Source organism: Nomascus leucogenys, chromosome 2 (assembly GCF_006542625.1).
Source record: "Nomascus leucogenys isolate Asia chromosome 2, Asia_NLE_v1, whole genome shotgun sequence".
Lineage (NCBI taxonomy): Eukaryota > Metazoa > Chordata > Mammalia > Primates > Hylobatidae > Nomascus > Nomascus leucogenys.
This window is the reverse complement of record NC_044382.1, coordinates 47,534,596-47,562,341: the sequence shown is the minus strand read 5'-3', so window position 1 is coordinate 47,562,341 and position 27,746 is coordinate 47,534,596. Positions and strand designations below refer to the sequence as shown.

The window sequence follows — 27,746 nt, the reverse complement described above, 5'->3', positions numbered from 1 at the left end:
TGTGTGTGTGTGTGTGTGTGTGTGTTTTCAGCCTCTTTTTTCTTAGTCTGTACACACACTTTGTCTCTTCTGTCATAACAAAGTTCCCTTTACCTGACAACCCCCCAGCTATTTTCTTAATTCCTCTCTTCCCCCTTTTGTCCAAATTTCTCAAGAATTATGTGCATTTGTTGGCTTAGTTTCTTCAGTCCCCATCTGCTTATCCCTCTAACAGCTCAGTTTAGTTCTGCTCTTATTGGAACTTTTCTATGTTGACACAGTTAATCTTGCTCTCTTTTCTCCAAACATGCTTTTTCCTTGGCTAGCTAATACAGTCTGATTTTTTTCATGCCACTTTGGCCATGTTTCTTTTGCATACCCTTCTTCCTCAGCTAGCCCTTTAAAGGTTGATTATCCCCAGGGTTCTGTGCTTGGTCTGCCATACTTCATTAGACGTGACCTCATTTACTCCAGTTATTTCAGCTACACTCAGATCTCCAGCCCAGGCCGTCTCCTCTGGGTGCTCCAGCATCACCAAGCTGCTTGTTCCCCATACACATCATGAGTTTCTTCTCTTGCCTCTGTGCTCTAGCTCATGTTGCCACCCTGTGCTTGGAATGTGCTCCTCACCTCAGGCCTTTGTACAACATCTTCATATTCTAACCCACATATTTCTTAGAGAGCTTGTTGTGATCCATTTTAGGTAAAGGGTTTCCTTCACTAAGGTATAGCAATATGTATGTTTCTCTTACATAGCACTGCTTCATTCTGCCTCATTATATCACTTGATAAACCCATAGATACCTTGAGGCCTAGAGAAGCTGTCACATCTGAAAAAAGATTCTCTTGACTAAATATCTGCCTAGTGCTCTACTAATTATTTGAGTTCACATTCTAAATGGTTTGAAACTTTTTCCCCACTGGTTATCTTTTGCCTCTACTGTCTCACTTGTATTCATTCTGTTCATTTTCCCTGGAATTTGCTTCTCTTCTTACCCAGTCATTACCTGTGGAAGTCTTAACTCATCTTTGAAGGTTTGTTAATTATAATTCCTTATCTTTGCCTCATCCCATCCCACCACAAGTGTGCTTTTCTGTTGCAGAAAGCCTTTTTATCTTCTTTGAGCATGCAACATAATTGATCCAGTATTAAACATTTTCAAGTACTTGTCTCTCCTCTCCCTTCTAATTCAACAGCATTCACTGAGCACCTACTATATTCCAGGCAGTGTTCCAAGGGATGCCTTGGAGACAGTGTTCCTGCCCTCAAGGGCTCACAGGCTGGTTAATGGATACATTATAGCCTAGTGAAATGAGTTCCACTTGTCATCTTAAATGGCGCCATTTAATTATTTATTTTCTGCAGAAACCTGCTAGAGTGTGTCCCTGACTGGGCCTGTGAAGCAAAGAAGATAGAAGTATTAGATGTGAGCTATAATCTTCTCACAGAGGTTCCCGTGAGGTATGTGTGCCTGGATGCATATATTATGTATATATGTATGTATATACTAACATTTACGTGTGTGTGTATTTAATTTTTTTTCTAGATTTGGGTTGCCTTTTATTTGTTCAGTGTGTTGAGTACCTGCTGAGCATGAGGCAGTGTGATGTGCTGTAAGGAACATAGTAAAGGCTAAAGCATGGGCTTGGCTTGCAAGGAACTTAATGAGAAGATAGTGTAACATATATGGATAACTGTGATGAAATAAATACACTAAAATTTGCTGCCATAGGTTGGTGACATGATAGTAATAATAGTTAATTTTTACAGAATGAGCTATTATAAGCTGAGCAATGTTCTAAGAACATCACTTTTATGATCTTACCTAATCCTTTAAAAGCCTTATCATATATTTAATAGGTGCTGTTATCTTCATCTTAGAAATGAGGAATGTAAAGTTTAGAGCAGTTAGGTAACTTGTTGAAGGTTGCTCTTAACCAGGAAGTGATGGGAGCTGGCATTTGAAGGTAGTCTTTTTATTTTTTTTTTTTGGAGACAGGGTCTCATTCTGTCACCCAGGCTGGAGTGCAGTGGCACAATCACTCCTCACTGCAGCATCAACCTGCCGGGCTTAGGTGATTCTCTGGCCTCAGCCCCCCATCAGTAGCTGGGACTATGGGTGCACACCACCACACCCAGCTAATTTTTGTATTTTTAGTAGAGACGGGGCTTTGCTATATTGGCCACACTGGTCTCAAACTCCTGGGCTCAAGCAATGGGCCCATCTCAGCCTCCCAAAGTGCTGAGATTACAGGCATGAGCCACCACACCTGGCCTTGGATGTAGTCGTTTTTACTCCAGAGCCTTCACTCTTTTTTTTTTTTTTTTTTTTGAGACAGGGTCTCCCCCTGTCGCCTAGGCTGGAGTGCAGTGGCGTGATCTCGGCTCACTGCAAGCTCTGCCTCCTGAGTTCACGCCATCCTCCTGCCTCAGCCTCCCGAGTAGCTGGGACTACAGGCGCATGCTGCCACGCCTGGCTAATTTTTTTTTTTTTTTATTTTTAGTAGAGACGGGGTTTCACCGTGTTAGCCAGGATGGTCTCAATCTCCTGACTTTGTGATCCACCCGCCTCGGCCTCCCAAGGTGCTGGGATTACAGGCGTGAGCCACGGTGCCCGGCCAGAGCCGTCACTCTTAATCACTACACTGTATAAATTAAATGGAGAAAATCAGAAGAAATTTGAATAATTAGGGAATGTTTCATGGAGAAGATGGCATTTGAATTGACCTTTACCAGATGATGGGGTTTTTCTAAGTGGTGGGAGAGAGAGAGTGGGGCTTGGTGAAGGCGGCAGGGAATGTTATATTCAAAAGCATTGAGGTATAAAATGTTATTTTCTATGGAGTCTTTAAAATTAAACTAGATGCGTTTAACATACTAAATATGAACACAGTCTTTGGAGTCAAACCTTAATTCAAGTCCAGACTTTACCATTTACTATGCAGTGTGAAATCTTAGGCAAATCAAAGTTACGGAACCTTTCTGAATTAACTTCCTTGTTAAGTGGCTTAGCACATTTTAAGCACTCAATAAATAGTAGTTTTTATTGTAATGAAATGTTATGAATTTATTCACAAGATGTGTTAATATACTGAATTTTTGGTGCTGCTTAGACTTAAAATCTAAATTGATTTATTCTAGAAATTGCCTTTTTAGTGTAGATCTTCTCTGTGCTGTTTGCCTTCACTAATTCACCTTTTCTCAGAATGACCTTAATGACTTCCTGGTGGGTGATAGGTAAACATATGGTCATAGCTGCTTTCTTGGCTCAGGCACTTGTCAGTGAGTTTACAATCTAGGAGAATATGTTTCTATAAGTTAACTGATTTCAGTTAAATAGGCTAGGACAGCCTCAGAAAGAATGATTTAACTAAGTTTTTTGTTTGTTTGTTTGTATGCTTCCCCCTTAGAATTCTAAGTAGCTTGAGTCTTAGAAAACTGATGCTGGGACACAATCATGTGCAAAACCTCCCAACACTGGTAGAGCACATCCCCCTTGAGGTGTTGGATCTTCAGCATAATGCACTCACGAGGCTGCCAGACACCCTCTTCTCCAAGGCCTTAAAGTAAGTACCATAGGTTTTTTTTCGGAAGAGCAGAATCATTGGCTAAAACAGACTGCAGTGACTTATCATTGGAGTGACCTTTGGAACCATATTTACAGAGAGTTTACCTAATAGTCCAACTGTGAGTGGAGACTTACTTGCAATCTTTATGAAACAAAATATGACACTGTTTTATGAGGCAGTAACTCATAGTTGAAATAACTGTCAAATCCTTAAAGAGGTTTCTGTGTTGTAAACAATTTCAGACAGGTTGAGAAGATTCAGGCTTTCATCTCTGAAAATGAATATAGTTATGGTATTTAAAGAGAAATTATAACATTCTGCTGTGGCTTCTTTGGGCAATTTTGAGCTTTTGCATTGGAGAGAAAAGGACATACCACTAAAGTTAATTTGGTTTTTGCTCCTAGCTTTACCAAACTGCGTTTGAATTACAGTCTTTATGTACAAACCTTTTTGTATACTTTTTGAAAACTGTATTTACAGATAATGTCCTTCCAAAAGGTGTCATTTGCCTTCTCACTATAAATTAACAAATAGATGACATGTCTTCCTATTTTAGGCCTATAATCAGGTTTACCTAATGTGTACATCACCTTTAAGTGAAATCTAGTTTTGTGGAGTTTGTTTGTTTTTGTGGGGTTTTTTGTTTGTTTGTTTGTTTTTTAGAGATATGGCTTCACTGTGTCACTAGGGCTGGAGTGCAGTGGTGCAATCATAGCTCACTGCAGCTTTGACCTCCTGGGTCCAAGTGATCCTTCCTCCTCAGCCTACTAAGTAGTTGGGACCACAGGCATGCATCACCACACCTGGCTAATTTTATTTTTTGTAGAGGCACGGTTTCACCATTTTGTTCAGGCTGGTCTCAAACTCCTGGACTCAAGTGATCTGCCTGTCTTGGCCTCTCAAAGTGTCGGGATTAACAGGCATGAGCCACTGCACCCAACCTGAAAACTAGTTTTTTTCTTTTTCTTTTTTTTTAAATATGGAATGGTTCACAAATTTGCCTGTCATCCTTGCTCAGAGTCTGTGCTAATCTTCTCTATATCGTTCCAGATTTAGTATATGTGCTGCCACAGCGAGCACTGAAAATTAGTTTTTAATTATGTTTTTCTACAACATAGAGAAGGCAATATTGTCTTCAATTTAGAGATGGAGAAAACAGAGATGAGCAGTAGTAAATGAACAGGAGACGTAAAAAACTGTTTAGCCCACAGTTGTCTGGCTTGTTCTCTCTTTAGCAGCTTATACATCTCTTAATAATACAGTTGGTTGGATATTCTTCAAAATAAAATCTTTGGAAATTCTAAAACGTAAAGGAAATTTTCTTTATGTAACATTTAATGAAGTCTTGATGCAGTTGTTAATCTACAAATATTTGTTAGCAATGCATAACGCTGCATTTGGTCCTCATGATAATCTGAATGAAATTAGTTTACAACCTTAGAATCTGTAGTGAGTAACTTAGCTGTAGCGAACTGTCAGTGGTATTTATTTAATACTAACTCTGGACAGAGCTTTGTTGAGACCACAACACAAGCAGACACACAGTACCTGCCATTAGCTTAAAAGCTAATTAGTTATGTAATACTTATATTTCAGTATAAAATGAATTAGGGATTATGGATCACACAACATGAAGAAGACCTGAGAATACACAAATTTAATAATACTAGCTGTCTTTTATTGAGAATGTTCTGTATATACCAAACACTATGTTAGGCAAATTTTAAAATTATACCATGTTTTATCTACTAGACTGGCAAAGATTAATGGATTTGTAATATTCAGTGTTGACAAAGGTGTGACAAACTGGCATTCTTAATAGTCTTCTTGTGGAAGTATAATTTATTTTTTTTTGAGACCCAGTCTAGCTGTGTCGCCAGGCTGGAGTGCAGTGGCGTGATCTCAGCTCACTGCAACCTCCGCCTCCTGGGTTCAAGCGATTCTCCTGCCTCAGCCTCCCAAGTAGCTGGGGTTACAGCCATGTGCAGCCACACTCAGCTTTTTTTTTGTATTTTTAGTAGAGATGGGGTTTCACCATGTTGGCCAGGATGGTCTCAATCTCCTGATCTCGTGATCTGCCCACCTTGGCCTCCCAAAGTGCTGGGATTGCAGGCTTGAGCCACCTCGCCCAGCCGGAAGTATGGTTTCATATACTCTTTCAGGAGCTCAGTTTGGCAATATATTAAATCTCTAAAAAATGTATATCCTTTGATCCCACAAGTTCTGTTTTTAGGAATGTACCCTAAGGAAATAATTGGTTAAGGATGCAAAGATGCTCATTACAGTGTCTATAATAGCATATGTATAGAAATGGAAACAGCCTATATGTTCTTTATTAGGGGATTATGGAATTGGCTGAATACATAATGATGCTGTTAAAACCAGACAAAAGTTTTTTTTTTTGAGATGGAGTCTCACTCTGTTGCCAGGCTGGAGTGCAGTGGTGCGATCTCAGCTCACTGCAACCTCAGCCTCCTGGGTTCAAGCAATTCTCCTGCCTTAGCCTCCCGAGTAGCTGGGACTACAGGAGTGCGCCACCACACCCAGCTAATTTTTGTATTTTTTTTTAGTAGAGACGGGGTTTCACCATGTTGGCCAGGATGGTTTTGATCTCTTGACCTTGTGATCCGCCCACCTCAGCCTCCCAAAGTGCTGGGATTACAGGCATGAGCCACCGCGCCTGGCCCAGACAAAAGTTTTTCCAAATGGTGTCTTCACAGTTCAAAAATATGTGAACATGATATTCAGCAACATCCTTTCAGTAGGCAGTTTGACACTAAAAGATGAAGTTAGGTTAGAATCAGGCACTCCAGAAGCCTGGGAAAACAACCAGGCTTGTACTTTTTCCTCTCTACTTGGTTTGCATGAGTTGAGTAAAAGGAACTTTGGGTTGGATAGGATCAATTAGAGAAAAACTACCTGGAAATTTTTTTTTTTTTTTTTTCCCATTTGGAAGCTTAGAATGGCAGCGTTCCATACTGAGGTGACATGATGGTTTCTATATAGGAAGGCAACAAATAAACTTAAAGGAGGTGATGATCTGTGTGTGTTCTATCAGTCTCAGATACTTGAATGCATCTGCAAATAGTTTGGAGTCTTTACCATCCACCTGCACTGGAGAGGAGAGTTTGAGTATGCTGCAGCTGCTTTATCTGACCAACAATCTCCTGACGGATCAGTGCATACCTGTCCTGGTAGGGCACCTGCACCTGCGAATCTTGCACCTTGCAAACAATCAGTTACAGACCTTTCCTGCAAGGTAAAATGAATGCAAACTTTGATCATTTCAAATACACAACATTAATTCTACAAGTGTCCAAAAAAATATAGCCACCTGACTATGACTCTTTGTTTACGTTCACTGACTTACAGATGCTATGATTTCACTAGTTGAGTGGCAAAATCTCATCTTAATAGTTAGTACCCTGTTGTTAAGTATCGGTAACCAGGAAAATTGGTTAAAATGTGTTTAATTTTTAGTTGTGACTACTTAATTATGGTCTAATAATCTAGAAAAGTACAGGCTTATGAAACAAATTCTGAAGACAACTTTTTCTTTTCTTTTGTCAGCACTGCTTTATAAAATACTGTTATGTATTCATAATACAAAAATGGAATGCTTACTATATGTCAAATATTGTGAACAGTTACAGTCTCTGTCCTCTAGGAATGTATAGTCAGATTGGGGAAATAAGTGGATAGGCAGTTGCAGTGCAGTCTAAGAAAGGCAGGGTGTTTGGCTGGGAGTGGTGGCTCACGCCTGTAATCCCCACACTTTGGGAGGCCAAGGCGTGCGGATCACAAGTTCGTGAGTTCGAGACCAGCCTGGCCAATATGGTGAAACCCCATCTCTACTAAAAATACAAAAAAATTAGCTGTACGTGGTGGCACATGCCTGTAATCACAGCTACTCAGGAGGCTGAGGCAGGAGAATTCCTTGAACCCAGAAGGTGGAGGTTGCAATGAGCCAAGATTGTACCACTGCACTCCAGCCTGGGCAACAGAGTGAGACTGTGTCTCAAAAAAATAACTAAGTAAATAAAATAAATAAATAGAAACGCAGGATGTTAAAGATGATATGCACACATTGCCAGTCACACTGCACAGAGCCTGGGGATGGGGCTAGGCTCCCTGGAGGAAGAGATGAATAGTAGTAGTTAGCCAGGCTAAACTATAAGAACAAATAAGAAAGATGTTTAATGCTGTCAAAGTTTGAGACAGTGTCAGTGGATAAGTAAATACCTTTCAAAATACATTTGGTTAAAAAAAACAACTTTAGAACTTTTTTTTTTTAAGAGATGGGATCTCATTACGTTGGCCAGGCCGGTCTCGAACTCCTGGGATGAAGTGATTCTCCTACCTCAGCCTCTCAAGTACCTGAGACTGCAGACGCATGCCACCATGACCAGCTAAAACTTGGAAAATTCAACCCCAGAAAAATCTATGCCATGAAAGTAGTAATTAAAAATAATATTTTCAAAAACTAAGAACATGGGGCAATGACATTTGATATTAATAATTCTGGATGAAATTTTATGTACGTAAATTATCAAATTATAATTTTTATGAACATTTACCATTTACAACATGAGACAGAGCTTCAGAAGACATACAGGAGAAACTTGATTGGAGTTCAGGTGATTCTCCTGCCTCAACCTTCCAAGGAGATGGGACTACAGGCATGCACCACCATACCCAACTTATTTATTTATTTATTTATTTATTTATTTATTTGAGGTGGAGTCTTGCTCTCTTGGCCAGGCTGGAGTGCTGTGGTGTGGTCTTGGCTCACTGCAACTCCAACCTGGCAACGGAGCAAGACTCCATCTCAAAAAAACAAAATGAAACAAAACAAACTTGTAGAGGTGGGGTCTCACTGTGTTGTCCAGGCTGGTCTTGAACTCTGGCCTCAAGTGATTATCTCACCTTAGCCTGCCAAAATGCTGGGATTATAGGTGTGAACCACTGTGCCTGGTCAGCCTTCTTGAAAGAATTGAAACAATGACTTTTTACTTTTACTTTTTTTTTTTTTAATGACTTCTAAAATGAATGCAGAATCTTAATTTCAGGGTGTGGTAGCTCTCTTAAAATTTTATCAGATTAACCTGATTGACCTCAAATATGTTCATATAAAGTGAAAATAATAGACCAATGGAAGCTGTTGGATGATACCAGGCATAATGCTGTAAAACTAATGAATCTCACCTAATTTGATGACACTTTTATTGTTGGAGGGGTCAAAAGCAGGTTGTTATAAAACTTAAAACATATCAAAGAAAATGAAAATAAGAAGTTAGTAATAAAGACAAGAATTAGGCCGGGCACAGTGGCTCACGCCTGTAATCCCAGCACTTTGGGAAGCTGAGGTGGGTGCATCACGTGAGATCAGGAGTTTAAGACCAGCCTGGGCAACATGGTGAAACCCTGTCTCTACTAAAAATACAAAAATTAGCCTAGTGTGGTGGCGTGTGCCTGCCTGCCTGTAATCTCAGCTACTCAGGAGGCCAAGGCATGAGAATCGCTTGAACCTGGGAGGTGGAGGTTCCGGTGAGCTGAGATTGCACCATTGCACTCCAGCCTGGGCAACAGAGCAGGACTCCATCTCAAAAAAAAAGACAAAGACAAGAATTAACATCACAAAAAATAGAGTAATCTGAATATATATAATAAAACTGAATGGAATTTAGGAACAACATATTTTTAAAAATGTGTGTTCTCTACTAAATAATAAATCCACTATCAGTTCATTTCCTGAGCAGTGTTGTAATTGTATAGGCACAATACAAATCTTGTTTGTTTCTTTTGAACTATTTTCAGAATCTAGCACAGTTCTGGGTACTCAGTAAGAAACTGATTGAGGAGGCTGCATGTCTATTTACAAGTCAGAAAAATCCAGGCAGGATAAGGGAAAAAAGCATGAGATTTGGACATGGGAACACTTTTAAAATATATTGTTAAATAAAAGAAAGTCATAAATACTATGTATAGGCCAGGCGCAGTGGCTCACGCCTGTAATCCCAGCACTTTGGGAGGCCGAGGTGGGCAGATCATGAGGTCAGGAGATCGAGACCATCCATCTCTACTAAAAATACAAAAAATTAGCCGGGCATGGTGGCGGGTGCCTGTAGTCCCAGCTACTTGGGAGGCTGAGGCAGGAGAATGGTGTGAACCTAGGAGGCAGAGGTTGCAGTGAGCCAAGATTGCGCCACTGCACTCCAGCCTGGGCAACAGAGCAAGACTCCGTCTCAAACAAAAAAAAAATACAATGTATATAATATAGTACTTTTTTTGTTTTTTTTTTTTTTTGAGACAGGGTCTTATGTCGCCCGGGCTGGTGTGCAGTGGTGCAGTAATAACTCACTGCAGCCTCAAACTCCTGGGCTCGAGCGATTGACCTGCCTTAGCCTCTGAAAGTACTGGGATTACAAGTGTGAGCCACCACACCTACCTGGCCTATAATACCATTTTTTAATTTGAAAAGTATAGTTTCGTGCCTTAAGAAAGGCAAGAATACTATCTACCAAAATGTTATCAGAGATTATTTATTTTAATGAAATAGCATTAAAATATTTTTTTCCTGTTTGTCTCTATTTTTCAGTGAGTATTATTATCAGAAAAAATAATTGTAATTTACAAAGCTTAGTTATTTAAAAATATGAAATTTCTAGGAGTAGAAATTATTTATGATATGTTATATGAAAAAGGCAAGATATAAAATTATGTAAAACAAATATATGAAACATTTGATAGGAAATTCAGCAAAATGATAAAAGTAATTCTTTCAGATTGCTGGTATTGGTGATGTATTTCTTTATTTTTCAGACTTTCTCTCCATATTAACAGCAGTTTATTATTTTTGTAATTTTTAAACCAATAAATCAAAATAAATTAGAACTATTTGTAATAACCTGAAGATGTTAGTCTCACTTAAGTTATTTTGCTTACCATGTAGAAAGCTTTGCTCAGTCATGGAACAGTGTGAATCACTTGCCTCACAGCACAGTGCTATGTGTATAATAAGAACTTGATAAATGTTTAGTGGAGATGAGTTAATGTCATGAATGGGTAAGTATAGAAATTTAAAACTGAAAAGAATCTTAGTGATGGGCCGGGCACGGTGGCTCACGCCTATAATCCCGGCACTTTGGGAGGCTGAGGTGGGTAGATCACCTGAGGTTGGGAGTTTGAGACCATCCTGGCCAACATGGAGAAACCCTGTCTCTACTAAAAATACAAAATTAGCTGGGCGTGGTGGCGCATGCCCGTAATCCCAGCTACTCGGGAGGCTGAGGCAGGAGAATTGCTTGAATCCAGGAGGCAGAGATTGTGGTGAGCCGAAATCAGGCCATTGCACTCCAGCCTGGGCAACAAGAGTGAAACTCTGTCTAAAAAAAAAAAAAAAAAAAAAAAATCTTTGTGATGATTTAGTGCAACTTTTTTACAGCTGAGGGTATTGAAGACTGCTGACATTGACTTACTTAGTATTTTGCCGCTAGTTAGTGGTAAAGCAAGCATCAAGACTAATCCCCCAACTTGAGGCCACTCCTTTTCCAGCCACTTTTTGTACATTAGGTAACAGGAAGATGTTCCTGCCCACAAGATCCAACAGCCCTTGAAACACACTGAGGCAGATCAGGCTTAGTTATAGCAGGAGTAGTTATCTTCTTGAGCCATTGCCTTTCCTGGTATTCCTGGTATCGGTTTCATTTCTCACCAGTCATCTGGCAGTGGACCGTGTCAGCCTTCTGTACTCTGTGGCTGCTGTAGAATAGCACTTCCCTTGGCAGCTGCTCCGTGTTGGTGCATTATGGTATTCTGGTGTTTCTTTTTCAGCAAACTAAATAAATTGGAGCAATTGGAGGAACTGAACCTAAGTGGCAACAAGCTTAAAACCATTCCCACAACCATAGCAAACTGCAAAAGGCTGCACACCCTTGTCGCACACTCCAACAACATCAGCATTTTCCCAGAAATACTGCAGTTGCCTCAGATCCAGGTACTTCTGTGTGCTGGCATGGTGTCCTTATTGGGGGAAATGGCAGGAGAGTGAATGACATTATTCTCCTTTTATAAAGAAGAAGAAAGGAGTGTGAATGAGATTATTCTCATAAGGAAAAATATTATTGTCTTCTTATGTACTCCAGTTTGGGACCAGAATGTATGTAATGGATTCCTGGGAAGAAATTAAGTTCCTCTTTGGGGATATAGTTAGAGATTGGATACTTGGGAGTAAAGAACTAAATCTCTATGATGTATTTTCTTTTGATTTCTCTATTTTTTCTTAGTTTGTAGACCTAAGTTGCAACGACTTGACAGAAATCCTGATTCCAGAGGCTTTGCCTGCTACATTACAAGACCTTGACCTGACTGGAAATACAAATCTGGTTCTGGAACACAAGACACTGGACATATTTAGGTAGGAAAAAATTTGAAATGGAATCTCTATGTGCTCTTAGGCCCACCAGCCATGTGTAGGTCTTCCTTAGTACTGTGGAGATCTTGATTAATTAAAAGAACAGAATGAAGTTAGGCCATAAAGCCCCTAGGTTCTCTTCTTTGATTAAGTTATGAATAGATGTTCTATCCAGTAGTCAATCTGTTTATATTAGGACTACTCAATGGCTACTACCCACCCACATACTGAATATTTTCACAACAGGCATAGATGTTTTAGGTGGCACAGATTATATAATATCTAAGAGACAATACAAGTTCATCCATTGTACCAAGACTTCATTGTATCAAAATAGTTAACATAAATAGATGGTTGGCTAAAACTTAGAAATCTTTGTTGTGCTTAGTTTTTGACTGAAACTCCTACCCCTTTGATCCTCCTACCCCTTTCCTTTCTCTCCCCTCCTTCTTTGCCAGTAGTTCAGCATACTACTTTCATCAGTCTCTCTGGAAATGAATCTTAGTCAGTCCATAGGTTATTTTATTAAAAGATAATATTATTGTTGGCCGAGTGTGGTGGCTCATGCCTGTAATTCCAACACTTTGGGGGGCCAAGGCGGGTGATCATCTGAGGTCAGGAGTTTGAGACCAGCCTGGTCAACATGACAAAACTCCATCCCTATTAAAATTACAAAAATTAGCTGGGAGTGGTGGCTCACACCTGTAATCCCAGCACTTTGGGAGGCCGAGGCAGGCGGATCACTTGAGGTCAGGAGTTCGAGACCAGCCTGGCCAACATGGTGAAACCCTGTCTCTACTAAAAATACAGAAATTAGCTGGTTGTTGTGGCAGGTGCCTGTAATCCCATCTACTTGGGAGGTAGAGGCAGGAGAATCGTTTGAACCCCGGAAGCCAAGGTTGCAGTGAGCCGGGATTGTGCCACTGCACTCCAGCCTGGGCAACTGAGGGAGACCATCTCAAAAAAATAAATAAAATAGAATAAAATAAAGAAATACAAAAATTAGCCGGGCATGGTGGCATACACCTGTAATCTCAGCTGCTTAGGAGGCTGAGGCAGGAGAATTGCTTGAACCGGGAGGCAGAAGTTGCAGTGAGCTGAGGTCACACCACTGCACTCCAGCCTGGGTGACAAGAGGGAGATTCTGTCTCAAAAAAAAAAAAAAAAAAGAATACTATTGTTGGGATAGTTTTTGTAAAATGCAGAAGAATATATGGTTTAATCTTCCTTCACCTCCCACAGCCATATCACAACCCTGAAAATTGATCAGAAACCTTTGCCAACCACAGATTCTACAGTTACATCAACCTTCTGGAGCCATGGACTGGCTGAGATGGCAGGGCAGAGAAATAAGTGAGTATATTGGCCATGGAGACTGAGAAAGAAAAAAGGCAGCCCCTGGCATCTGAGAACTGGCCTGATGCTCATAATAGCTAGGCCATGTTGTTCTGTTGTACACAGACAAATCATAGAACATCAGTGTTAGATAAGATCCCTTTGAGATCATGATAAAGTTTTAAGACAAAAACAACACTAATGTGCAGTCAACAGAATACCAAACACCCCCTTTCATGGCTAAGATGGGTAGATGCTACTTTCTTTACCAGTTACAGCTTTATCCTTCTGCTAATTTTCCTTTCCTATAGACAAGATTTATACCCAGCCATAGAATGGCCCCACTTTCTGATGACACCCAGTCTAGTATGATCCTCTTCCTTAGACCCTCCCCAAAGTGACCAAACCAAAGTCCAGACCCTATACTGGGTTCTTTTCAGCACCGCTTACCTGTATACCCCAGAGTTCCATGGGGTGCACTCTCATTTGCTATAAGGAGTAATAAACTCAACTTTTTCAACCATACGTGTGCTCTGGTGGTCTTTGACTGACGGGCCTTGACAAAACTAATCCTTAGTCACTACTAAGAGAAAATGTTTTATCTTACCAGGCTTTGGCAGCATTGCAAAGCTAATATGTACTGCCCATGAATGCGACTGTTTCCCCTTTCCTTAGGACATTAGCTCTTTCAGATGTTGCTTAATTATCATGTCTAGGGACTTTTCTTATGTGTAGATTACGATTTGCTAGTAGTCTTCGCCACCTTTAATTAATACTTACTTTTTAAAAGAATGCTCCCGGCCAGGCGCGGTGGCTCACGCACTTTGGGAGGCCAAGGTGGGTGGATCACGAGGTCAGGAGATCAAGACCATCCTGGCTAACATCTCTACTAAAAATACAAAAAAATTAGCCCGGCGTGGTGGCAGGCACCTGTAGTCCCAGCTTCTCAGGAGGCTGAGGCAGGAAAATGGCTTGAACCCAGGAGGTGGAGCTTGCAGTGAGCCGAGATCATGCCACTGCACTCCAGCCTGGGTGACAGTGCAAGACTCCCTCTCAAAAAAAAAAAAAAAAGAATGCTCCCTGAAGAATAATATTTTACCAGTAACTTTTCTGTTTTCATGTTTCTGTTATAGGCTGTGTGTCTCAGCACTTGCTATGGATAACTTTGCAGAGGGGGTGGGAGCTGTGTATGGCATGTTTGATGGAGACCGAAATGAGGAGCTCCCACGCCTGCTGCAGTGTACAATGGCAGATGTGCTTTTAGAAGAGGTACAGCAATCAACTAATGACACAGTTTTCATGGCTAACACCTTCTTGGTATCTCACAGGTAAGCAGGTGGGTTGAAAAATCCCTAACTCAGTTCTACTTTTGGAAAGTATATTTTTCTAAACCAGAAGGTCAGGGTCTAAATTATGAATACAGGATCAAGGAGAGAACTCACAGTGTTGTCTTCTATGATCATTCTCTATATGACCATGGAGTGTGGGGACTTTGTCTCTTTCAAAAGCCTGTGGGGTCATCCGTTTTCTCTGTTGAATCCAAAGGCTGCTGAGGATCTGGGAAGCCCAGAATTTATGTGCAAAAGGTTGTGTGTGTATATATATATGTGGTTGTACATTTTGAGGAGGAAGGTGGTCAGCTTTCATAAGATTGTCCAAGGAGTCAGTGACCTACAAAAGAGTTAACCAAATACTAATCAGATTGATATGTTTAGAATACCTCTTTCTGGGGTTTTACCAAACTAATCTAAGTAAAGTATAAGCCATTTAAGGGCAAAAACCGTATGCAGATGCTCCTCAACTTAGAATAGGGTTACACCCTGATATCTTAAGTTGAAAATGTGGTAAGTAGAAACTACATTTAATATACCTAACCTACCGAACATCATGGCTTCACCTAGCCTACATTAAGTGTGCTCAGAACGCTTACCCCATTAGCTTATAGTTGGGCAAAATCATGTGGTGACATGGAGCACTGTATTGGTTGTTTACCCTTGTGATCAAGTGGCTGGCTGGCAGCTATGGCTCGCTACCTCTGCCCAGCATCATGAGAGAGCATCATACCACATGTCACTAGCCCAGGAAAAGATCAAAATACAAATTACAGTTTCTACTAAATGCATACAGTATTGCTTTTGCACCATCGTGAAGTCAAAAAATCTTAAGTTGAACCATCGTTAAGTCGAGGACATCTGTATAACCTAACTGTAATGGAGCATTTGCATGTCAGGTGAACCGAGAAAGGATACGAACAACTGAGAGGTTGTTTGTCAACTTGTATAATCCAGGTTGAAATGGAACAGCTTGGAGCTTGAACTAGTTTTTTTTTTGTTTTGTTTTTGTTTTTTTTCTTTTTTGAGACGGAGTCTTGCTCTGTCCCCTAGGCTGGAGTGCAGTGGCACAGTCTCGGCTTACTGCAAGCTCTGCCTCCTGGGTTCACGCCATTCTCCTACCTCAACCTCCCAACTAGCTGGGACTACAGGCGCCCGCCACCTCGCCCGGCTAATTTTTTGTATTTTTAGTAGAGATGGGTTTTCACCGTGTTAGCCAGGATGGTCTCGATCTCCTGACCTCATGATCCGCCCGCCTCGGCCTTCTAAAGTGCTGGGATTACAGGCGTGAGCCACCGCGCCAGGCTAATTTTTTGTATTTTTAGTAGAGATGGGGTTTCACCGTGTTAGCCAGGATGGGCTTGAATTAGTTTTATCTGTCATAACACAAAGCAAAGTGTTAGGAAGAAGTCGGCTTTTCAGTAGTATAATTGAGCTAGAGACTTTGCAAAAATAAAGGGTTTAGGAAAGGAAACTCAATTTATGAAGCAACTTGAGCCAGGAATTGTAGCAAGTATTTTTCATGCTATATATTTTATCAGAGAAATTTCCTGGAGAAGGCTTGCTGAGGGTCTGTAGCCAGAAAATGGCAGAGCTGAGATTTGAAACTAGGTCTTTCTGCTAGTGTCTGTTCCTTGTTAACGTTGTTTCCAAGTACAGACACGTGGATGCCCTGCATATGGGGAAATGCAAGAATCATGGTCCTTCCCTCGAGGAACTTAGAACCTAAGTGAGTGGTTCTCAAAGTGTTGTTCTAGGACCAGCAGCCTCAGTATCAACAGAAATTTCTTGAAATACATTTTATTGGGCCAGCCTCTTACCACTGGTTCAGAAACTCTGGGGCTAGGGCCCAGCAGTCCCTGTTCTGACAAGCCCTCAGGGGATTCTGATGTGTTAAAGTTTGAGAGCCCCTAAATTAGGAAGTCTTTGATCAGACACAAAAGCTATGGAGAAAGATGCAAAAGGGAGATTATCTCCCTTTTGTAAAACCTTTTCCTCAGCTGAGAGTGGAAGGCACAACTGTCTCCACCACCATCAGCCACAGCAAGTCTGCATTTAGGTGGATAAGGGTAAGGCTGGTTCACGATCACATGGCAAAAAAAAAAAGAAGGGATGTACGTACAGGACCACCACTTTCTTCTAAAACTAGCCACCACGTCTTCTTTTTCTTTTCTTTCTGAACAGGAAATTAGGAATGGCTGGCCAGAAGTTGGGCTCCTCCGCTCTCCTGTGCTACATCCGCCCTGACACTGTTGATCCAGCAAGTAGCTTTAGCTTGACTGTAGCCAATGTTGGCACATGCCAAGCAGTCCTGTGCCGAGGTGGGAAGCCAGTGCCCCTCTCTAAAGTCTTCAGCCTGGAGCAGGACCCAGAGGAGGCGCAAAGGGTGAAGGACCAAAAAGCCATCATCACAGAGGTGTGTTCTGCTCCCCTCTAGTCACTTCTACTCCCCAGATCAATGGAGGCTGCTTTGTGTGGAGGTGATGAAGGCCCATTTTCTTCCTATCATGCACTGTAAATTGTATCCAATCCAGATAAAAGTTCAATTCAGATGGTTTCAGCAACAGTACTGGAGGAAAATCTGATCAGTTAGTGACTAGCACAAAGAAAAAGCAAAGCGAATTAGAAATACAAAATCCTAATTTGTGATCCTGTATATTCATAGCTAGCTTGTAAAATGGATGTTAAATATCCGCCTTAGCTAATTTCCAGCTCATCTGGTTTGTTATTCCAAATAGAAGAAAGAGTTCTCTAGTTTGACATCCCCATTCTGACATCCCCATTCTGAAATGCAAAGTTTCAAAATGTTTTGTGTTTATATTCTATGTGGTGTAGTATGCTCTGGTGTTCTGTTTTGATAATGAAACATCAGTATTTCTACTGTTCTATAGCTTTTCTCCTTTTTTAGAAATTAACATTTTTGCTTTCAGAAGAACTTTAACAATTACTTGTGAACATTGTTTATCACAAAGCGGAAGTCCATGAATTCCATTCAAATCTTTTGAGAACTGTAAATTGGATTGTTTGTTTCTGTGTTGTTGAGTTTTAAGAGTCTTTGTATATTTTGGAAACAAGTTCTTTATCAGATACCTGTTTTGCAAATATTTTCTCCCAGTCTGGGGCTTGTCTTTCCATTCTTTTAACAGTGTTTTTTTGCAGAGCTTTTAGTTTTAATGAAGGCCCACCTGTCAGTTTTTGTCTCATGGATCGTGCTTTTGGTATTGTATCTAAAACTCATCGCCAAACCCAAGGTCACCAGATTTCTTCTGCGTTAACTTCTAGAAGTTTAGTTTTGTGTTTTACATTTTGGTTCTTGGTCTGTTTTGCGTTAATTTTTGTGAAAAGTGTAAGCTCTGTATCTATATTCATGTTTTGCACGTAGGTGTCCTCTTGTTCCAGGACCATTTGTTGAAAAGACTATCCTTTGTATGGCCTTTGCTCTTTTTTCAGAGATCAGTTGACTGTATTTGTGTGGGTCAATTTCTGAGCTGTTTTGTCAGAATTCTATATTAGAGTTCATCTAAGGAAACAAAATCAAAAACCATCATTTTTATGTGATTGATACTGTTAGGATTCTGGAAGTATGAGACACTAGTTTTGGGAAGCTCTTTCAGTCAAAACAAATGAAAGATAAAAGATAATGTTTTAAATTTTTAGTTATTTTTTTATTATTATTATTTTTTTAGAGACAAGGTCTTGCTGTGTTATCCAGTTTGGACTTGAACTCCTGGATTAAGTGATCCTCCTGCTTTAGCCTCCTGAGTAGCTGGGACTATAGGCACTTGCCACTGCGCCTGGTTTCAGATAACTTTTTGTTTGACTAGTCTTTTTATAGAATTTGGATAATGTTTAGATTTTTCATTTCTTTTTTTTTTTTTGAGGCAGAGTTTCGTTCTTATTGCCTAGGCTGGAGTGCAATGGCATGATCTTGGCTCACCACAATCTCCACCTCCCAGGTTCAAGCGATTCACCTGCCTCAGCCTCCCGAGTAGCTGGGGCTGTAGGCATGCGCCACTACACCTGGCTAATTTTGTATTTTTAGTAGAGACAGGGTTTTTCCATTTTGGTCAGGCTGGTATCCAACTCCCATCTCAGGTGATCACCCACCTCGGCCTCCCAAAGTGCTGGGATTACAGGCGTGAGCCACCGTGTCTGGCCAATGTTTAGATTTTTCTTAGGGGATTGTAGACAAGTAGGAAGTATTTTTACATAAATGTTATTTTAACCACAAACATTTATTGTTTGTCCATTATTTGCCAAGCACCATACCTTTATTATTTTCCTTAATCTTAACAGTAACTCCCATGAATTGGTGGGCCCTAGCCCCAGAGTTTCTAATTCAGTGGGTAGTTGTTAAACTCCCATTTTCATTTTACAGATGAAGAAAGTACAGTTTAGAGTTTATGACAAATTCTGGCGAATAAGCTCAGGTCTTCCCCCAGAGGGTGATTGCAACTGTGATATTAATTTATTGATGACTTTAGAGTTTTGTTTTGTATTTTTTTCTTTTCTTGAAATCAGTACAACAAAGTGTCTGGCTTGTGAGCATTCCCAACCTGCAAGCATGGTTACTCTGTTTCCTCTAAGTTTGGAATTACAGGGGTTTTGATTTGATCAGCAATTTATTCTTGATACAGTCCCCAGAGCATAGGTAAATTATGCTGCACATCTCAGACTCCCCTTTGTTAGGCTGAGTAACCTTAGAGATTATTTGATGCCTTAACTACCAAGATTGTCTTTGCCATTGGTATCTTTTCAGTCCCAGCTGACATCCCTTTAAGTGAGAAATCAGTTTTAGTGACCTTTCTGTTTCATCCTCTCTGAGAGTACTAGTGATAGAGAATTAATGATAGTTCTGCTTATTGTTTTTCTATCATGTTTCTCTATTTATAGACATACTAAGGCCTATTCTTCATGTTAAAGCAAACATCTTTTGGGATGGTGGTGCCTTCTAGTCACTTATTTTTACTTGGCTCTATAGTAACCATATAATATTTTGTCTTTAGGACTTCTCTACATTTATTTCTGTGCATCCATTTAAAATTATACTAATCCATAGGAAAAATCATATATAAATTGTTCTATTGTAGTTCCCTAAGCACTGTGATATAGAAAGATAAGTTGGCTATCATTGTTGCTTGTTTCTCAGAATTTGTGTCCTGCTCTTCTCTAGGACAACAAAGTGAATGGGGTAACCTGCTGTACCCGCATGCTGGGCTGTACATACCTCTACCCTTGGATCCTCCCCAAGCCCCACATATCTTCCACTCCGCTGACCATTCAAGATGAGTTGCTGATTCTGGGAAACAAAGCATTGTGGGAACACTTGTCCTACACAGAAGCTGTCAATGCTGTACGTCATGTACAAGACCCATTAGCAGCTGCTAAGAAGCTGTGCACATTAGCGCAGAGCTATGGCTGTCAGGACAATGTAGGGGCGATGGTGGTTTATTTGAATATTGGTGAGGAAGGCTGCACTTGTGAAATGAATGGGCTCACCCTCCCAGGTCCTGTGGGATTTGCTTCAACCACCACTATCAAGGATGCCCCTAAGCCAGCCACTCCATCCTCTAGCAGTGGGATTGCCTCTGAGTTCAGCAGTGAGATGTCCACCTCAGAGGTGAGCAGTGAAGTGGGGTCCACTGCTTCTGATGAGCATAATGCTGGGGGCCTGGACGCTGCCTTGCTTCTGAGGCCAGAGCGGCGCTGCAGCCTCCACCCAACACCCACCTCTGGGCTGTTTCAGCGCCAGCCTTCTTGTGCTACCTTCTCCAGTAACCAGTCTGACAATGGCCTGGACAGTGATGATGACCAGCCCGTTGAGGGGGTCATAACCAATGGCAGCAAGGTAGAGGTGGAAGTAGACATCCACTGCTGCAGGGGGAGGGATCTGGAGAACTCACCCCCTCTCATAGAGAGTTCTCCTACCCCGTGTTCTGAGGAACATGCTAGAGGGTCGTGTTTTGGGATCCGAAGACAGAACAGTGTGAATAGTGGCATACTCCTGCCAATGAGCAAGGACAGGATGGAGTTACAGAAGTCTCCCTCCACCTCCTGCCTCTATGGGAAGAAACTCTCCAATGGCTCTATTGTGCCCCTAGAGGACAGCCTGAACCTCATTGAAGTGGCCACAGAAGTGCCCAAGAGGAAAACTGGCTATTTTGCTGCCCCCACTCAGATGGAACCAGAGGACCAGTTTGTTGTGCCTCGTGACCTGGAAGAAGAAGTGAAGGAACAAATGAAACAGCACCAGGACAGCCGGCTCGAGCCTGAGCCCCTCGAAGAGGATAGGACCGAGCCCCCGGAGGAGTTTGACACAGCACTATGACTGCCCCACTGGGCACAGTGTGGGAGGAGGCTGTGCAGGGTTGGAGTAGGGACCTGCCACAGGCATTCTGCCTCTACGTTTCTTTTTGTTTGTTCGTTGTTTTTTTTTTTCTTGAGACAGAGTCTCGCTCAGGCTGGAGTGCAATGGTGCGGTCTCGGGTCACTGCAACCTCTGCCCCTGGGTTCAAGCCATTCTCCTGTCTCAGCCTCCCGAGTAGCTGGGATTACAGGCACCCGCCATTATGCCCGGCTAAGTTTTATTTTTTTTTTTTAGAGACGGGGTTTCACCATGTTGGCCAGGCTGGTGTTGAACTCCTGACCTCAGGTGATCCACCCTCCTCCCCCTCCCAAAGTGCTGGGATTACAGGCGTGAGCCACCACGCCCAGCCCTGCGTCTACATTTCTAAACCATAGCTGTGTGGGGTTGAACTCAGAGCCAAAAAGTGTGAGAGCCATCAGGGGCTGGCTCTGGATAAACTGGTAGCCACCATCAGTGTTAAGTTTCACATTTAACCTGCATTGGAATTCCCAGGGGTACTGGGAAGAAAGCAGCTGTTCTATATCAGTCCTACCACCTGCCATTAACCCTTTCTCTCCTAGGATCATTTTGAGAATTTGCCTGCCTGGGCAGGAAAGGGACTATTTCTGTGGAGGAAAAAAGTGAAGATTGATTCTCTTTACTAGTTGCTGCTGATGGATCTCTGTGACAGAGAAACCACCTTATCTCAGACTAATGGGGTGTGATGTGACTAGTCACATGGCTTTTCATTCTTCTCTACGAGAATACAGCCTATCAAAATGATGTCTGTTGGAAATGTAGAACCAATCAAACAGATAATTTATGTATGTAATGTAATGAGAGCACTTTTCATTGACTGTGAACTTTTTATTTTTGAATCTGCACTCGAGCCAATCTTCTTAGAGGCAGCCCGGCACCTTCATCCATAGGCAGAGAGAGAATTGGGTGTTGGAGACTTATTCGAGGGTATAGGAAGGGCCCTGTGAAGTTGATTTAACTGTTGGATGTCAGACTGTGAAAGCTCCTGAGAAACTTGGGGTAATAGGATCTTCTTTTGGGGATGAAAATGGGGAAGGCATGAGGACCTAGACTACTTCTCCCTAGATCAGAAAAAGAGAATTACCCCTTGACAAATATGATATCTGCTAGGTATTTCCCAGGGAAATTTAGGGATTGGCCTCTTTCCCTAGCATGTGGTGGAACTGGCAGACAGCTTCCTAAGGTGGAGGGGGAGGGCCAAGGCTGACACTGCTTGCATCCACGTGACCTTAAGTTATGGCAGATGACTCTGAAACGGACTGAGGCCAATGAGAACAGATGGATGGAGCACTCAGGTTAGACTTGTTCCTTCTCCTATGCTGGAGGAGAGGGATGGTTCTCTAGAATGTTGGAAGTGAGTTGAGGGCTTGCCTCTTGAATGTTGAACAGTGTACTCTTCTGAAAACTGCATATTCACTTTATGTGGTTTCAGAATACTGGGCTCAATACTAACATAAGAAAGAACTTCATTGAGAAATTCTTAAACTTACAGAAAACCTATACTTTTTGCACATTCCACATAACCCTAGCAAAATGCAGTTTCTTCATATTTCTGTCACTTTTTCCATTGGAAGATTTGCTTAGAAAAATTAATTCCTATTTATTCCCACAAAATGTTGGCATTGCTTGATTTTACCCAATGGCGAATGTGCTTTGATTTCTTGGAACACTTTTACAATTAAAAATAAAGTAGAGCCATTTTTAATTTGTTTCATCAGAAACAATATGTTAAAGAGAGGGTTAAATATAAATATATTTTCGTGTGTATTTTTGGGAAGATTTTTTTTCAAAGCAATAGTCAAAAATCAGATGACCTGTCCATAATAATTATGTGTCTTCATCTTCTCAGAGGCCCCATGCCCATATGCGTGTGTCATTGGGATACACTCTTGGGGGATTTGGTACACTCTAATGGATGTCTAATGTTCAACCCCTCGAGAATCTGAACTTGAATCCCCAGATTGTCAAACTACTGGTCAGCTATTGAGAATTTTAGAACTCAGGTCTTTGATTTGAAGTAGGGAACACAGTGGCTCACACAGAGTTTAGGTGCTGTTAGAAAGATGGGAACAAGAGTGTTTTGCCACCTTATTTTTATATGGGAAATTTTTTTTTTTAATGAAGAAAAAATGAAATAACAGGATGATAGTGAAGAGTGATGTAAAACATCTTACTTAGACAGCAGAACCTTCGGGTTGTAGAATAGTGATGTCTAAAAATTAAAGTTATTTTGGGAATACACCACTTTAATAGTATAGTCTTATAAAAATTATTCATTATGGTGAACCCCTTTCTTGTCTGCTATTCGTTTCCCACCCTACTTATTGGAACCACCTCAAAACCCAGTTCTGAAATGACCTTACCAAAAGTAAATGTATTTACTTTTTAGTCAGCAGAACGCTGTAATTCCAGATGTTCTTCTGTGTGGTAGAATTTTTTTTCAGGAACCATTAGGTTGTATTGAAAATCTTTATTATAGGCAATACCAAAACTGATTATTCTTTTTTGCAGTCTGCTTTAATTCATGTCCTGCAGTTGCTCTGTATTAAAACAGGGTAAAAAGGCCATAGCCCATTATGAAAAATACAATACAAAACTCTCTGACCTATGAGGTAATTTACAGACATTGTGTTTTCTAAACAGGCTGTCAGTGAAAGCCAGTATCTGTCTCCAGGTGAATGTAATCTACTTCCGAGTACTTTACCCAGAGGATGTGTTCCCCGGGTGGGCGGAGTACAGTTGATCTCTAGCACAGAGATTCTGGCCTCTGCATATTCTCAGGTCTCTGTGTGTACCTCCCATTGAGTAGAGAAGCTTAAGATAATTTCTGAGAGAAGAACACTGCTGATTATGGGAGCAGTTTAGGAGTCCATGGAAGAAAGAAAAATACATGTGTCTTGACAGCCATGGTATATTTTTGTCCAAATGGATTGGAAGGATATTTGAAAATTTGAATGTTGGTATGACATAAAACTGCAGTGCACTATAGAGTCAAGTCATTGAATTACCACTCCTGATACAGGGCTTTATTGTACTACTGTGAAGTGTATGTGTGCAATACATTGGTGAGTTCATTTACTGGTGTAGAGCCAGCAGGAGCAGCGTGGTCATTGCTGGGTGCTATTACAGTTGCTTGTAGTGAGTGCTATTTTCCAGGAGATGGAGCCAGTTGGGTGTGGCAGATCTACTGAATATCAAATGATGCTTTTCTTCCCATGTAGACCTTTAGCAAAAGCCGGTACTTGGAAGCCACAGGCTCACCTTCTCTATCTATCCAATAATTATTAATGAAGAGACCTCCATAAGGGAGCAGCTGGCTATTATGGATAAATGTACCAATTATTAAATAATTAGTCTCCAAGCCATTCAGTGATGTCTTCAGCATCACTATAGAACTGTCTAGTGTCACTTTTTACTTCCTTCTGGGTGGAGGCTTTCAGACTCCCGATTATGAAGGCAAGTTAATCTTTCTCTCCAGTTAGTGACTTCTGCCCCATAGTTGGGTAAGCACTTCCTAGATTGAGAAAAAGCAGCTACAGTCAATCCTGCTCTGTTTCCCTCATTTGGTGATCAGTCAGTCACACATAAGCTCCTTGTATTCTAAATTTCATGCACTTCTCCCAGATGCTATAGGGTTTTCTCTCACTGTTGCCAATGGATGTCATCCAGACAGTGGGCTCATATCTTACGGTTTTGTGCAATCATTGTCGTATTGTAGTCTTAAGACTCATTATAGTGTATTTTTGATATTTTTGAAATGTGTTAAATTTTTTAATTCAATAATATGAGCCAGAGCATGTTGCAGCAAATCTATTGTTTGTAAAAATAACAATAACAATAATAAATAAAATAAAGTGGAATCTCTTTTTCATGGCTTTGTTTTAAAATGGAGTGCTTGTTATTTCATAAGTATTTTAGCATGAAGCTATAATTTTCTCTCCTAACTTGTTTGCAGAATTGGGTTCTTAACCAAAAGCACCTGCAGGATTTTCCTGGGGAAGATAAGTGAGAACAAACACATGAAACCACATTCCATGACACTGCAAAGGTATGAGTTAAGGCAATAATAAATATTTTTGATCAGGTTTTAAGCTGAAATGGCAATACAGATTTTTACTTTACGAAACACTATATTTTGCCTTGGTTTATATGCTTACAGAAATCACAAAGTCAGGAAAAAGGAAAAGAATCAGGAAACACCATCCTTATTGACATGCAGATTAGCTGACTAGCAGAAACTCAACTGTAAACAATCCACAGCTCTGTCTAAATGACAGCTGATGACACCATGGAAAAGCCGGTCATCACGTTTTTCATGACAGCTTTGGTGTAAGAAGGAACTTCAGAGTCTTGGCTCATGAGCTCCAGTTAAGCCTCTAAATTGTTGCTTGCCTACCCCCACTCCCGTGGGTGTCTCCCATAATCTCTGGACTTTCAAGCAATATTAGCTACCTCTCAACTGATTGATTGATTGATTCATTGATTGATGAGACAGGGTCTTGCTCTGTTGCCCAGGCTGGAGTGCAGTGGTGTGATCTTGGTTCATTGCAACCTCTACCTCCTATGCTAGCACAATCCTCCCACCTTAGCCTCCTGAGTAGCCAGGGCTACAGGCAAGCACCATCACACCCAGCTAATTTTTGTATTTTTTGTAGAGACATGGTTTTGCCGTGTTGCCCAGGCTGGTCTCGAACCCTTGGGCTCAAGGGATCTGCCTGCCTTGGCTTCTCAAGGTGCTGGGATTACAGGCATGAGCCACTGCACACTGCCTGCTACCTCTCATTTTAAATAAAGGTCAAGATAAAGTCATTTTGTAGGTTTCCTCTTCATCTACCAGAAGGAACATTTATTTATTTAAGATGATGTCTTGCTCCGTCACCCAGGCTGGAAGTGCAGTGGCGTGATCTTGGCTCAGTGCAACCTCTGCCTCCTGGCTTCAAGCTATTCTCCTGCCTCAGCCTCCCGAGTAGCTGGGACTAGCGCTGCCACGCCCAGCTAATTTTTTGTATTTTTAGTAGAGACAGGGTTTCACTGTTACCCAGGCGGGTCTTGAATTCCTGAGCTCAGGCAATCCATCCGCCTCGGCCTCCCAAAGTGCTGAGATTACAGGCATGAGCCACTGCGCCCGGCCATTTATTTATTTATTTTTTTGAGACAGAATCTTGCTCTGTCATCTAGGCTGGAGTGCAATGGCGTGATCCCAGCTCACTGCAACCTCTGCCTCGCAGGTTCAAGCGATTCTCCTGCCTCAGCCTCCCAAGTAGGTGGGATTATAGTCATGCGCCACCACGCCTGGCTAATTTTTGTATTTTTAGTAGAGACGGGGTTTCACCATGTTGGCCAGGCTGGTCTCGAACTCCTGACCTCAGGTGATCCACCTGCCTTGGCCTCCCAAAGTGCTGGGATTACAGGCGTGAGCCACCACACCTGGCCAGAAGGAACATTTTAAACACTTGGTTCAACAACCATTTATTGAGCACCTTCAACATGCTTTTATATCTCAGTTCCACGAGACACACACCTCCCTAGGCCAGCATGGCAGAAATGAATCAATGTCATGCGATATAAATTCCCTGGTACACCAAAGGCCACAAGAGTATGTTAGTCACTCAGAACACCTTCCAGTGTGTGATTCAGTGGGGCTGAGTTTTGCCTCTGCTCCTTAAAAGTTTTGTGACTTCGGGCAGTTACTTAACCTCTCTAAGGCTGTTTTTCTCATTAAATGTTAATACTAATATCTTTTATCAAAGGGCTTCTTTATCACAGTACTGTACATACCTGGCACACAGTGAGAATTAACTCTTTCATAAACCACCTAACCTTGAACCTTGTCTCCTTATTGGTAAAGTGTGAACAATACACCTTGGCCCGTCTGACGGACAAGTGGTAGTAAGAGAAAGTTTGCTATAGCATCGTGAATGTTATAAAGTCGTAAGACGTGGGACTGTTGTTACAGTGATGGCTCCACTCCTTTGAGAGGAGCTGCCTCTCCAGAGCAGTACTGGAGCTGGGCCTGGGCACAAGGTTGGGGTCAGATAGGCCAAAGTCTCCATTTTATCAACCACAGGACCCAGATGTGGGCAAGGATATAATAAGGACCTATTTCAGGGAATACGTGCTAGGTGAGAATAGTGGCTGGGCTTGGTGGTATTTCTCTGGAGGGTAGGTGGAGGGTGGGTCGCTTGATTCTGGCTGAAGTTATACTTCTAATCTACCACTGACTGAAAATTGTGTGAGACTCTAGCCACTGCCTTGGGCTAAGGGTGATGGAGTGGAGACACTTTTCTGAGGAACCACAACTTTTTTTTTTTTTTTTTTTTTTTGAGACGCAGTCTCACTCTGTCACCCAGGCTGGAGTGCAGTGGCGCGATCTCAGCCCACTGCAGCCTCTGCCTCCCCGGTTCAAGCAATTCTCTGCCTCAGCCTCCCGAGCAGCTGGGATTACAGGTGCCTGCCACCAGGCCGGCTAATTTTTTTTGTATTTTTTGTAGAGACAGGGTTTCACCATTTTGGCCAGGCTGGTCTTGAACTCTTGACCTCGTGATCCACCTGCCTTGGCCTCCTAGAGTGCTGGGATTACAGGCGTGAGCCACTGTGCCTGGCCAAGACACCACAACTTTTAACCTAGCAATGTAGATTTCCAGTTGATTATTTTCCAAGCTTTGTTTTTATAAAAGTATAATCTAGATCTTTTCCGCTTAGGTAGTAGACTTAGCTTCGATCCTTTGTCCTG

The 27,746-nt window shown here is 41.5% G+C and overlaps 1 protein-coding gene and 1 non-coding gene across 3 annotated transcripts in view; one reads left to right on the top strand and one right to left on the bottom strand.

Moving 5' to 3' along the window:
* Positions 1-24,900, top strand: part of PHLPP2 (PH domain and leucine rich repeat protein phosphatase 2) — a 75,614-nt gene extending 50,714 nt beyond the window's left edge. Inside the window, exons 11-19 of one of the 2 annotated variants that reach the window (XM_030829656.1) lie at positions 1,346-1,441; positions 3,391-3,546; positions 6,608-6,808; positions 11,383-11,545; positions 11,835-11,965; positions 13,205-13,315; positions 14,431-14,625; positions 16,813-17,044; positions 19,802-24,900. In XM_030829656.1, the coding sequence (XP_030685516.1) occupies positions 1,346-1,441; positions 3,391-3,546; positions 6,608-6,808; positions 11,383-11,545; positions 11,835-11,965; positions 13,205-13,315; positions 14,431-14,625; positions 16,813-17,044; positions 19,802-20,956 (2,440 nt within the window). In that variant the 3' untranslated portion in view covers positions 20,957-24,900. The remainder of the gene's footprint in view (positions 1-1,345; positions 1,442-3,390; positions 3,547-6,607; positions 6,809-11,382; positions 11,546-11,834; positions 11,966-13,204; positions 13,316-14,430; positions 14,626-16,812; positions 17,045-19,801) is intronic. The other variant, XM_030829660.1, reaches the window with a different exon arrangement.
* LOC115831802 lies at positions 4,523-4,629 on the bottom strand. Its single transcript, XR_004027298.1, has one exon. It is a non-coding gene; the product is annotated as a U6 spliceosomal RNA (small nuclear RNA).
* Positions 24,901-27,746: the final 2,846 nt, after the last annotated feature.